The sequence below is a fragment of the Brienomyrus brachyistius genome, unplaced genomic scaffold, assembly GCF_023856365.1.
Source record: "Brienomyrus brachyistius isolate T26 unplaced genomic scaffold, BBRACH_0.4 scaffold58, whole genome shotgun sequence".
NCBI lineage: Eukaryota > Metazoa > Chordata > Actinopteri > Osteoglossiformes > Mormyridae > Brienomyrus > Brienomyrus brachyistius.
In genome coordinates, this window is record NW_026042333.1 from 1,392,975 (window position 1) to 1,407,251 (window position 14,277).

Below are 14,277 nucleotides of genomic sequence, written 5' to 3' on the forward strand. Positions count from 1 at the left end.
CCACCTCACACAATAGGACTATCCACTAAAAATAACAGGATGCATGAGCACCAGGGCCAATATCCATTTAATCCCCGACCACGGCCAGGAATGACATGTCAACCTGTCTACTCTTAACGGCATTACGGGCATCTGTATTCACGGCCGAGCCAGGCCGGACATCTGCTCCTCATGTTCTTCTATTATGTCTGCAGCAAACGCAGCAAAAACGGCGGACCGTTCACAAAGGAGCTCTCAAATTGTAGTGCAGGATCAGAGGAAGAGCCTTCTCCGCCGCCTACCAGAGGTTCCAACCCCTGAAGATTTCCCATCTCCCCGCTGAGAAGTGAGAAAATTGTCACGTCCGCGACCCTCCCCCCCCCCACAAAGCAGAAAGACAATTCTTCTCCTTTAGCTGCAAATCCTGTGAACCGGTTTAGCGACAACATGCCTTGTGGAGGCAGCACTTACTCCTTCGAACACAAACGTAATGACACTGATGCCCCCGGTGGTCAGACGGGTGCATTACAGTTATATACTGCCTCTAGTGGTGGTAGTATCAGGCTTTCAGACTGAAGCATGTCACATACAAACCTGCCAGCAATCCATGAAATGGTTTGCACCTCAGATACCGGTCTGTTTTCTTTAAAACTACTAAACGCTAAAAATGAGCTTTTGCAGTACCTAATCCATCCATTCATTTTCCAAACCGCTTATCCTACTGGGTCGCAGGGGGTCCAGAGCCTATCCCGAAAGCAATGGGCACGAGGCAGGGAACAACCCAGGACAGGGGGGGGCAGCCCATTGCAGGGCACACTCACAGACCATTCACTCACACATGCACATGCACACCTATGGGCAATTTACCAACTCCAATTAGCCTCATCCTGTTTTTGGACTGTGGGGGGGAAACCGGAGTACCCACGACGACATGGGGAGAACATACAAACTCCACACACATGTGACCCAAGCGGAGACTTGAACCCGGGTCCCAGAGGTGTGAGGCAACAGTGCTAATCACTGCACCACCATGCCGCCCCCTTTTGCAGTACCTCTTTCTACCCAAATGAATTACAGTGCAATGTGGAACAATCAGTCCTCACCTAATGTCCCACCCACCCCCTAAATACGCCATGCCTGACCCCCCTGATCAAAAGCACCCTAATTCAGCTACCTTGGATACACATCTGCTCTTCACAACAATAATCACTCCCACTATGAGTCATATGAATGAACGGTCTGGAAAAATGAATCAAGACTCGTTTATCAGCCAGTGTGCCAAACAAATCACTGTGAAACACGCTGGCTTCTTCGGGTCCACAGTGGGGAGCAGCTGGGGCGTTTCAGGGCTACTGACAGAAGCTGATCAAGATAGGAGCCAAGCGGGGCTCCTCATGGTCACCAAGAATGGCAGCAATGCTAAGGACTGCGGTTCCAGGTGGGAACATATCACTGGCAGAGATGGACTTCGCTCGAGCCTCCTGTAATTCACAGAAAACGAGTCGCCACAGCATGAAGATGGCCTGGTCATTACGGCAGGCAGCCAGAAGGTCTGAGCGGACTGCACTGTCAGCACGAGTCAGTGACAAGGAGGAAAGAGAAAAACTGTAAGGACTTTAACATCTATCCAAGGGGTCTAAACCACCCCCAAGACCAAACCCAGTCTGTTCTGAGGGTGAGAATGGAGTGAGACGGTCTGTGAACCTTCACAGGTTTAGATGAAGGAGCTGGTCTGTGAATGTTCACTGGTTTAGATGAAGGAACTGGTCTGTAAACCTTCACTGGCTTAGATGAAGGAGCTGGTCTGTGAATGTTCACTGGCTTAGATGAAGGAACTGGTCTGCAAACCTTCAGTGGCTTAGATGAAGGAACTGGTCTGTAAACCTTCACTGGCTTAGATGAAGGAACTGGTCTGTAAACCTTCACTGGCTTAGATGAAGGAACTGGTCTGTAAACCTTCACTGGCTTAGATGAAGGAGCTGGTCTGTGAATGTTCACTGGTTTAAATGAAAGAACTGGTCTGTACGCCTTCACTGGCTTAGATGAAGGAGCTGGTCTGTGAATGTTCACTGGCTTAGATGAAGGAATTGGTCTGTAAACCTTCACTGGCTTAAATGAAGGAGCCAGTCTGTGAACTTTCACTGACTTACATGATGGAGCTGGTTTGTGAACATTCACTGGCTTAGACGATGGAGCCAGTCTCTAAACCTTCACTTATGTAGCAACTGGTCTGTATTCAGACCTTTACTATCTTCCCAGGACATTCAAGTAATGAAACACAGAAATTCCACCAAAACAAAAGGTTTATGTCTCAGCACATCTGAAGCTCCATGGCCCCAGCAGCCAGAGCTGGATGAACGTGCACAAAGTCCGGACAGCTGAGGATCTAGAGCTTCCCCAGTCCTGCAGCCAGACCAGGCCGATCGCGGTCAACCCACAACAAAGGCTGGGTTTCACTACAAACAAGCAGACCTGTTCCTCATCTTTATGCCCTAAAAACATGCAGCACGATATTAAAGCACCAGACAAAAGCCACGTTTTAACTAAGAATAGTCTGGCTAAAATAACGTCGGGCAGTCTGAAAAAACGAGACTCGCCTGCATTCCAGAACATTCTCGTGGGCTGGTATTACATCTCGCTGATGTGTGTACGTGCTGTCCCTCACTGTCCACCAACCCAGTGCAGGCACCACTCTTCCCAGGAGCCTACATATTTGGGGGGGGGGGGTGCACCAGTGACACCCCAGCGTCAGCCTACAGAGCAAATTAAAAAGCAAAGTAGGAGCGAAAAAAGCAGCACTTTCCATGCTGGCATCCAGAGACACTGGAAACAAGACAGGCTCTAACAGGTTTTATATGTTTGGAATTATGCATGATATCTGCCTCATGAGAACATCCTAAACATCTGTAGCTGGGCTCCCGTGAAGGCCGCCACTTGGCCCCTGATTTCATGGAAGTGTCAGGTTTTATTTCGGAGGACAGCGGACAAACACGCACAGACGCACGCAATGAGCGAAATGGCCCGGCTCCCATACGGCTGGCAGCTAGAGGAGACGTTTTCCCATAAATTGGAGAAACATGTGCGTGTGTGAGAAGGTCCCTGAGCCACCTGACCCCATGATTGGCTAATACTGCTGATTGTGAGTCTCAAAGCAAAGAACAGGAACACAAACCAAGTGGAAAAAGAAAGTGAAGTGGAGTAGGGAGACAAGCAGGTCGGGGGCCCTCTGCTTCCTGGCGGGGGTCATGGCTGCCAAGCCAAGCTGGAAGAAATGCATGGGGGGGGAAATAAGGGGACAGACTTTATTAATCCCGGGGGGAACTTGTTTTGCATACAGTGAGGTACACACAGTACAGTAAGAAACACATACACTGCCTCTCCCCAGGTTACAATGGGGTTATGTTCCGATAATCCTTTCATAAGGCGAAAATATCGTAAGGCGAAAATGCATTTTAATACGGTTACACCTAACTTAACAAGCACCACAGCCTACGCTAGCCTACTTTAAACATCCGTAGAACACTTACACTAGTCTACAGTTAGGCAAAATCATTCGAACGAAGCCTAATTTATGATAAAGTCTTGAATATTTCATGCGATTTATTGAATAACGGAAAGTGAAAAACATTTACCCATCGTAAAGTCAAAATATCGTAACATGGACCATCGTAACTCGGGGAGTGTCTGTACAGTGTGAAATAAGACTAAGTGCATCGGCAGTACACATAAGACTATAAATAAGATTACACAACACAGGGATACACAAACAAGATCCTAAAAAGAATATTAAAAACATAAATATAAATAAAATATAGCACATCACATTAGTATGTTTCTTAGGAACGTTCTTAATATCCCGAACTAGCGACCGTTGGGCCAATGGTCAAAGAGAACTGGCTGTAGCTTTGGGATTTGGCCCAATCGGCACCCCTGATACTCAGATTAGACGCATTTGATCGTCCAGCAGCCGCTGCCCCAGGGAATCTGTCCCGTTTCTCATTGCCACAGACCCATCTCAGCTGCCTCACTGCGATCCAGTTGCCAGTGGTTAGACGGTTATCACGAACTTGGGTGAGGGATGGGGGTTGGGTGGGTGTCCGTTCTTCTGTTTGGGAATGCTGGCGCCCAGATGAGGGAGGTCCGGTGACCACATCCAAACACGACATTGAGGGTACCGGCACAGGCCCGGTCACTCCAGGGGCGAGTGCATAAATATTAGTGTGGTTTCAGTAAACAGATATGCGCAGGCTGCTAGACAAACAAGGTGGTGGAGAGGAGATCTGTATTATCAATGGCGCAATCGCGGACATGTGGGGACGACATGCTGATAGCGAAAAAGAACCACCCACTGCCTCAGTGACAGCGCCACCAGCAGCTCATTTACGCTACAGCGGCAGTAAATTTAAGAGTTCCCGTTCCGGGGCATGTCTGCAAAATAAACTGTTCGTCACACTGCGATAAAGCCCTGTTTTTTATTAGTGACTGTTTGTGCAAAGGACACCAGGCTGTTTCCCATTACGGTGAATATTAGCTGCACTCAAGACGTGACCAAGCTGGTCCTCATTACCGTCCTATCAGCCACATCTCTGGGGTAACTCGCTGTTTTGGAAGTAGAGCTCAGCTTGAGGAAATGTTTCTGTCATCTGACCCAAGCGGACACGATAGCATCAACCAGACACAGCTCCTCTGCGGGAAATGCGAGTCGTGCAGCTCCATCACGACCCAACCCACAAGCTGTAGATATCTTGGGAGCTCACAAGGTTCCTCTGAAGGACCAGTAGAGGTGTGGAAGCCAACAGTGTGTGTCTGACACTGGAAATATGTCTGAGGGGGTCCTTTACATGTGTGAAGGTGCTGGGGGGCGTGGCTGGCTGTGTCTTCTTAGCCACCCTAAGCCACATCCCCTCCCAAATCGGGTTCCTTGATCCACCACCTCCTCAGCCACACCCTGATACACATCTCACCCAAGTCAGACAATGGTCCCTCCTCTCCCAATGGTCTGCAGCTCAAGTAGAAGATTGTCAAGCTAACTGCCCACCACTGCTTTCCTTGGAACCTAGAGTACGGTTCTTCTGATGGTTTGTGCTTTCTGACGTATCCTGAGATAATACAATGGTCAGAAGAAGCATTAGCAGAGGAAATGAGCGGGCTAGCCTGACCCATATCACATTCATTCAGAACCTTCTCAAATGGCCGCACTCTCTTCGGATTCAGCGTGCGAAATCGATGAGCTGTTTGCGCTACAGTGAGATATCAGTAGAGTCGATGCAGTGGTTAATACCGTCTGGTCACGGCAGAAACTGCACGGATGTGACCTCAGGAGAACTCACCAGGTCGGCCGTTCGTCCTAATGGTCTTCATGTAGAGGCCCATTTAAAAGCCCAGCCACATGCAGCTCCAAATTGCAATAAGAACGCAAATCCCCAGTATAAACGCAATGACCACAGAAATATCACAGGATGTCCGGGAGCAGCCAGAAACCACATGCAGGCTGAAGGTCATCCTCACAGGAAACTCCATACAAGATTTTATATTTCCTTAACAAATGATGGGTTTGAACCTGGGTCACGGCAGCCACAGGCTAACACAGCAAGCACAGGCTAACACAGCGGCCACAAGCTAACGGCAGCCACAGGCTAACACGGCAACCACAGGCTAACACAGCGGCCACAGCCAAACACAGCAAGCACAGGCTAACATGGCAGCCACAAGCTAACTGACAGTAGGTGTCACTACAGAGATGAATGGGAGAAAGACCCCACTCTGTCAGCCAGCAGATGGACTGAGATACTTTATTCTGCGATAAGGGCAGTTAGTCGACCGTGAATCCCTGCCAGGTGATGAAGTGACTGACATGACACCATAAAAAGACTTTCCCCACTTAATTAACACCAGTGGTCTTCAGTTCAAGAAAACATCTAATGACAAACACATGGAACAACATTTATACCAGAATGCCAGGTCCCAAATCAGCAGAACAGTGATTGACTGAGTCAGTCAATCGCAGCCTGTTAAACACGACGCATCCTACATTGAACATTATCATTTTATCTGGGCACCCTGAAGGTAAAATACTATTGGAATTGCAGGCAGAAAAACTTCACATTAAATTTAGTCAGAGGAATGAATAGAGGATCACCATTACTTTCATTGATCCTGTGGATTTGTTACATGCCATTCAGCCACTGTACAGTTGTGCTGCCCCCTAGCTGTTACGCGAGGAAGAGCTGTGAATAACTGTATGTCACCCACAGAGAAGCCATTGTAGATAAAGTCACCCTCTTTGAACCGAAGAGGCTGCCTATTATGGATGCTGAAGCTGTTTGTAGGTGTGAAACCCATATTGTATCAACCCACAAAAGGAAACAATACAGGGAGACAACTGCTTATTTTCATTAAGTTTACCTAAAGAGAATTGACACAGCATTCCATACCACGCCGCCCCCCCCGAGACATTTTTAGGTGTAAACATAGTCTCTTAGTCACGAAACCAGCCATGCTCGTCTCCCCGCAGCTCTTTGAAGTCCAGCTTCCTGTTTCAGATTTATTTTCCCCAAGACACAATTACGCTTTCTGAGTCACGAACCAGCCGTGACGGCGACCCACTTCCTGCTCCTAATGGCAGGTCCGCAGTGACACAAGGGGTGTAGCGACACTTCACACCACTGTCACTCTTTCAGAAGGTGAGATCCGGCTACTTTGTGTTGTGAGCATCTTCAGGGACGGCTGCCCTGTGCAAACCTCTTAAAAGGGGTTGCAAGTTAAGCAGAGGAACCGTATGATGTCAGCGAAAATTGGTTTTCTTCTTTAGCGTCTCCAACAGGCTGTCCAGAAGGGGGCGGTAATGAGTACTGCCGGGGTGGGGGTAGGGTGAGGATAATGGGAAACAGCTCAAACCCTGAGACATCAGCATGACCCCCCAAGCAGATGAGCCGAACAGCCCCCAGTCACCCCCCGACACAGCCCAGTGCCACCACTGCCAGCTGACGCGCCCCCATCACCCTGTTTCCTTTCAAAGGGAATTAGCGACAGGGCTTGTCTGCACTGTAATCCTATTACCCTGGAGACAGTGGGGCTCCCAACTCTGGATCGTAATTACCCCCCACCCCCCCTGCAACATATAGATGTCATCAGCCCTTAGCTGGGCCCCTTTGTAATATCATTAGATCCTACACCAACCTGGACCTCTTCAGGATGTCATTAGATCCTACACCAACCTGGACCTCTTCAGGATGTCATTAGATCCTACACCAACCTGGACCTCTTTGGAATGTCATTAGATCCTACACTAACCTGGACCTCTTTTGAATGTAATTAGATCCCCCACCAACCTAGACTTCTTCAGGATGTCATTAGATCATACACCAGCTTGGACCTCTTTGGAATGTCACTAGATCCTACACCAACCTGGACTTCTTCAAGATATCATTAGATCCTTCACCAACTCAGACCTCTTTTAAATGTCATTAGGTCCTACACCAACCTGGAATTCTTTGAAATTTCATTAGATCCTATACCCACCTGGACCTCTTTTGAATGTTATTAGATCCTACACTAACCTTGAATTCTTCAAAATGATTGATGATGGAACGTGACACTTTTCTGTAGAGGGCCAGAGTATATCTTGGTTCATCTTGGTCTTAGTCTCGCCAAATGTACATCCTTTCATGAAGGGTGTTTTTCCTTATAATACCTTTCAGCAGTATCTCTATCCATCTTGGACAGGCCCTTAATTAACAGTTTAATAGCATAATATGTGGCCCCATGCTGCCGAGGTAAACATGCTTGTTTTTATGCAGGACTCATTCCCCTGGTCACATGACCCTCCAGTTCCCCCTGTCCTCCTCTTAAGTAGGGGATCATCTGCCTTTTACTCAAAGGAGTGGAAAGTGAAGATCCCGGACAGTATCTGCCATCTAGAACCAATTATACTTTTACCTGTAGACTTTGCTAACATAAAATGAAAAAATGTCTATGTTAGTGATTCTAGTAAGGAAACCTGCTTGTGCAGGGCACTTCCTATATACTACTAGTCAAAAACTTTTGTTCATCAGAGGATCTTACCATTTTCCATTTATTTCATAAATTGCAGATTTGTTGTTCTTGTTAAGCATTGAAAAGTTGAGTGAACAACTATAGACGAAAATATAAGTCAAATAAAACAAATTTCCTTTATAACATGGAAAGAGCATGTAACAGTGCATGTCTGACACCCTATTAACTGGCTGTATGGTGATGGCAGAGTCAAATTATAGGCTGTTCTTTAACTTTAAATGCACTAGTTAACAATTTCATCCCATAATCCCATTAATGTCCTTTGTGGAAAAAATGCCTCATATTTTCTCTACGGCTAGAGGTTACTTTGATTAATCAAAGGTATGATATTTTCTTGTTAATAAAGGCACTCAAATGGTGAACATGTTGTAAATTTAATTGTTAGTAAAGAATATTGAGTGTATTTTTTAGTAAATACTAAGTGCGCAGCATCTAGAAACTCTCTGTGTGTGTGCATGCAAAAAACGTTTGACTGGTAATGTATATGCACTCATGATGTTACGGAATGACTGACCTTAAATTCAGATCTGTCGTCTCCTCTGGCCCTGGCCTCGTGTAATGGGTCATAACGAGAGGAGACAGAGGGCAGGGAGGACCTCTGTCAGACGAAACGCAGAGCCTCGCCTCAAAATACGCGGGGCAGCTGAGTCGCATGCAGAAATATCAGAGCATTCGTCAGGAAAGAAAAAAAACGACAACTTCAAGGCCACAGTGGATAAATGGCAGCAAAAATGCTTTCGAGTGCTTCATAACTAACACATAAACGCAGGAGGGGCCAGCTATTGTACAGTAACATTGTTACACTTTACTGTGAAATGGCACTGATGTGTAGATAAGCAGATAAGCATAGTACAAATTAACACAAGTACAGCAAGACTGTTGGATAACATTTACATCATTCCTTCTGCAGATTGCGCTAAGAACCCATAATTTTCCTCGACCACCTGAACAAACACAAACTTCAAAATCCCCCCGCCAACAGAACAAATTGCAGGTTCCGGAATATTCCGTCATGTTCCGGACCTGGTTCTTTCGCCTGCTGGGAGCTGAGCTTATGAAGAGCTAATGAGGCATGACGTCCAGTGGTTAATTACCCAATCAGGGTGCCCACAGTAACCGTCCAATCAGGAGGGTGATGAAAGCTGACATTCACCTGCAGGTTCTCCTGCTCTAAATCGTTCTTAGAACCATGCATGTCCAACAGTACATGATGGCACAAGATGGCAAGGAGAGACCACACACGTTCCCACACTCCTGTAGAGTGTTTGTAAATGCGAGACTTCAGCATGTCAGCGCTTGGCAGACCATGTGAATCTCGCGTCTATACTAGTGGCCGAAATTGTGGGAACACCTAGCATTCTTTTGGTATTACGCTTAAAAAATGACTACACAAATATTGGCAGTAATGTTTATGAGTAAAGAGTATTACAAATATCATACACTGGATGGTTAAATAAGTAACTGGAGCAATCTCTAAAAATTGGAAGTGTTTTGGAAAAATTGGAACTTTTGGCCACTAGTGTATATGACACTGTTCGGTGAGCCTTGGCCTCATAAAGCACTAGGATTTGCTCAATGAATCTTAAAGGTGGGATGAGCCCCAGAACCATCCATCCATCTTCCAAACCGCTTATCCTACTGGGTCGCAGGAGGTCCGGAGCCCAGAAGCAATGGGCACGAGGCAGGGAACAACCCAGGATGGGGGGCCAGCCCATCGCAGGCCTCAGAACCACAATAGCTGATTTGGATTTGAATGCTGATCGGAAACTCATGAAACGCTCCAAACTCAAAGAGGCCCCTTCAGCATGCGGCGCGGTATCCAGTTGCACCCCCAACCCCCTCCTCTCCAGGGTGTCCCCCTGAGTCCACCCACAGCAGGACGTGTGTTCACTGCATTACCACAGTTACACAGTTACCCAGTAATCACATAAACACCCCTGACCACGAACCAGGAACGGGGGGAAATTCGCCATGGAAACGAGGATGGGGCCTCCCTGCAGGTCAGACCTGTAACGGACTTCATCTCCTCTAGGTTCTGAAGTAAAACAGGAGGATACGCACACCAGCGAGAGGAAGTTAAGCAACCAGCCGGCTAATGTGGGGATGACTCAAGTCAGGGCTTATTACATATGCGCGTTTAAGCTGTACTATTGGCTCGCAGCATCAGGAAGGGTTGTGGGAGTTTTCAGGTCTGCAGGACAGGCTTGTGATCACTGCAAAGACTGGCTTCCTCCTTATTATGGGGCCCGGTCACGTCGGGCCCAATTAGGGGATGCATTTTCCTCGCAACTGTCATAACCTCTGCTTACTGCAGTGTGGCCTGTTCTGCCTTCTTCCTCGCCACTGAAATGACCTCGAGATTTGAAACAGTAGATGCAGCCGAAGTGAAATACAATCCAAATTTCTTCTGATGATACACATCACCAGCAGTTTGGTTATTACAACCAGCACGCCGCGAAAAATAAGCAGTTCTGTTACAGGTGGCACTTTAGTGACACCCGGTGGAAAATACACGTTATTGCAGCAGATAAGGTGAAAGTATTGGATAAGTTCTCTTTAGCACAGTGATGAGTTCTAATCACCTCATTTCATGAGGGAATCCGGCAAAAGGCGCATAACCCTTTCAGAAAAGCCTGACAGACACAAGGAAACCAAACCGCTGTTTATTGATCACATAGATGCTTTGTGACAGCAAACAGTCCTTTTCAAAAACCTTGTGGAATCAGGGTTACCTCCTTTGGTGAAGAACAGTCATGTCTGTGATCACTGTCCCGTCCACATGCATACAGGCTACAAGAGAAGCAGCATGTTCACCTGCACTTTCCTCTCAGCCTCAGGATGCTGTCAGGCAGCCTCACCGATCACATTCTTCTGGCCTGTCGATGCCCCATAATTTGAAAGGGAAAAATATGAATAACGTAGCCGAGAGTTTTTTTTTTTATGAAAATCTCAACTGAGATGTAAATCCCGCTAGTGGGAGATTTTACTTATGCAAAAATGTTCTGAGGACAGAACGAAAAATGATTGGTTCAGAGAGATGCAAGCACCTGGAAGAGGCAGAGCCAAGACACCCCATTGGTTGATGCTGCCCCCTGTATTTACTTGACCCACCTCCTCTACAATCTGATTGGTTCAGAGAGGTAACCAATAATTTTTCGTTCTGCCCTCAGAACATTTTTGTGTAAATAACACTCCCATGAGCGGAAATCTCACCACCACCTTGCAGTGACTCCTCCCTTCCATAGGGTTTTCAGAGTCAACTGAACATGGGAACACTGGCCAAGCAGACACTGCCCCTTTCCGCTGATATTGTCCCCTGAGGATCTCCATATTAGCTGGCTGAGCCCGCAGAGCGTAGCGCCACCTTCAGGTGGGAATGTGCTGCTGTCTGGCCAGGGTGGAGGATGTACCGATGACACCTGGGACTCAAACGACGGGAAGAGCAGTCAGCCTCGGAAGATGCCCCCGGTGTGTCGGGTGCCCTCGTGCCCGCTCACCTTGCGGGGGAGGGGGGTCAGAGTGGGGGCTGAGGGTATATTCAGGGAGGTCTGCCAGAGTGAGCAGCTCCTCGTCGCGATGTAGGGGCCTGTGGGCATCGCCGGGCTGCAGCAGCGCGATGACGATGGCACTCGTGTTGTCCGCATGGAGTCCTTGTCTCCGCCACCGGAGGAGGGCGTGGCTCACCAAGCGGTGGGCTGTTGCCACAGCGAACGGGGCCTGCAAGGAGGGGGGGGGTTGGGTATGTCATAGCTCACCAGAGGGCGGCTGGGGTCCACTAAATGAGGAAAGGGGCGGGGGCTGCTCACCAGCGCCTCATCATGGGCCTGACAGAGGGTGACAGCATCCTGCGGGGGAACCATGTCCCACAGCCCATCGCTGCCCAGGATGATGTATCGGTGCCGTCGGGGGTCCAGTGTCACGACCATGACATCAGGCTCTGGAGACACCAGAAACTCCCCTCTGCAGAAATCATAGCTCCACAGGTCACCTGACAGACGGGGGGGGGGGTCACCATTATAAACTGTCCAGATAAAACATCACGTATCCAATGTAGAGACACAGATACCACCGCAGATACAACAGAGCAAGAGAATCCATCTGAGCAACTACAGGGAGTAAACAGCCACCTTAGAGGAAGCTCACCAGCGTTACATGCAGGACCTGTGATGGCTACAAGGGGGCGCTTGGTGCAGTACCTAGGGCTCTAGCCACGGAGAGGAAAGGGATCTGGTCCATGATGATGCCCCCCCTGTCTGGGCCGCTGTGTGTCGTTCTGGGCCGCTTCCAGACCACACGGCTCACGCCCGACTTCATCATCACACTGTGTCAGACGCGGCAATGAGAGACAGCCGTGTAGGACCACGCCACACTCGTGTTTAACAGCAGTACGATAAAGCGAATTAAGATCAAATCTCGGCCACCTGCCGCCCATGCCCTCGATCCGCTGCCTCTCCGAAGGGGCATCGGGCTTGTGGTCTTGAGTGACCTCCTCGGCCTGTAGCGTCCGCTGGGAGGGGTGATCACGCACCCCCAAAACCACGGCAGAGTCACCCACGTGTGCCACGTACAAGCGGCCGTCCCGGATCAGCACCACGCTGGCTGTGGTGCCGGAGGTGCTGGGGAAACCCAGCGGGGACTTCGGCCACTTGGCTGTGGGGGTAAATGCAGCAGAAACGTGACCAAGGGTGTGTGATACGAAATAATAATAATAATAAAAATAATAACAATGGGGCTCCTGGGGGCATGTCATTCATGTGGTGTTCGGTTTAAATTCCATCTTCCTCACAGCAGAGGATACCAACATGATTTGTTTACATTCAATTAATTTTTTTATATAGCGCCTTTCACAACAATGCCGCCCCAAGTGCTTTACATGGGTGTGCTAAAATACCTTAGTACATCACAGTCTACATTACCCCGCTTTTTAAATGCCTTTGTGTGTGTGTATGAGAGAGAGAGAGAGAGAGAGAGAGAGAGAGAGAGAGAGAGAGAGACTTCCACTTACGCAGTTCCTTCCACATGGCGTAGTGGCAGGCGATGAACCCTTTGCGAATCGCCGCCGACACTTCCTCGTTGTCCCTGGACCAAAATCCACGCTGCTTCTTAATATGATCCCACAGATGGTCCCGAGCGAAGTGCGCGGCTTCCGCGCCCCCATGGCCGTCAAACACGGCGAAAACCCCTGCGAATCCCTGACCATAGCTGCCGCCCTGCGCCGCGTCCTGTTGCCTGCTTTCGGTTTCGGTTTCCGCTGCCACCGATCCCGGTACCGCGGAGGGCAGGATGCTCCGGTCCGGACCCCCGAGCTCCCTCTCCAGCAGCACCTGAGTGAAGTCCTCCATGTATTCCCTGCCTCCCTGATGGGAGAAGGCGCTCACCCTAACAGACAGACCGGCCATCGCTAATGGATATAGGCTATTTGCGGTAGTCTATTTTACTGGGAGCCGAGCCCAGAAAGAGGCGGACGCTATAGTTGCAGTTGCCGGCAGAAGCGAGTTTAATCGGGCGTATTGGCTTACTTACGCGGTGGCGTTATTACATACAATGTTGTAGACCTATATACATATAATATTCGACCAGACACCCTTACTTTACAGAGCAGAAAAACACAAGCCTGTAGCATCGCATGTTACCGTCCGACGGTCATCCTGAAAAATCACACGCATTTAAAACCGACGACTGTTAGCCTATAATCTAAGCTAACATATCTGGGGAGTGCAAAATTAAGGAAAAAATAACAAATTCCTGACCCACCCATCCATCCGTGTATAATGATTGTATAGGAATGGAAGTCGCGACGCATCCCTCCACGAAGCCGGTGCCAGGCAGCACAGGGCACGTGGCTGCGGATCAGCCTAGATGCGAGGGTTGACGGTATTTATGTAGTAAATCGTCTAGACAGCAGGGGAGGATTGATGGTTCTGTTCAGTCGGGAGTCTAATCTGTGCTGTTTAACGTGAACGACAACCTTTATGGGGAAGGATTCAGCAGTGTTGTTTTCGTTTAGATCGGAGTTAGTGTGAAACCACCCACGGGAGCCGCTCTGACCGGTCTAGTGAGTGGCACCTTTGTTATTCAGTCTGCGATGGGCTCCTTGTTTGTCCTGTGTAGTTCAGCAACAGGAGTCCCTGGGACCTCAGTGGTAGGTGTGCGCTGGTGGGGATTTCAAATATTGCTGCAGTTTCTCACCTTGAGGTGTTACTCAGCTTCCCACCCTCTGTCCTTGTTAAATATTGCTTTTTT

The 14,277-nt window shown here is 48.7% G+C and overlaps 1 protein-coding gene across 1 annotated transcript; it reads right to left on the reverse strand.

Annotated features, from left to right (window-relative positions):
- Positions 1–10,683: 10,683 nt before the first annotated feature.
- LOC125724980 (protein phosphatase 1D-like) lies at positions 10,684–14,077 on the reverse strand. Its single transcript, XM_049001484.1, has 5 exons — positions 13,040–14,077; positions 12,456–12,684; positions 12,231–12,355; positions 11,841–12,022; positions 10,684–11,751 (listed from the first exon to the last, which is right to left on the reverse strand). The coding sequence occupies exons 1-5, from the start codon at positions 13,431–13,433 to the stop codon at positions 11,461–11,463; spliced, it is 1,221 nt and encodes a 406-aa protein (XP_048857441.1). The 5' UTR covers positions 13,434–14,077; the 3' UTR covers positions 10,684–11,460.
- Between the last annotated feature and the right edge of the window lie 200 nt (positions 14,078–14,277).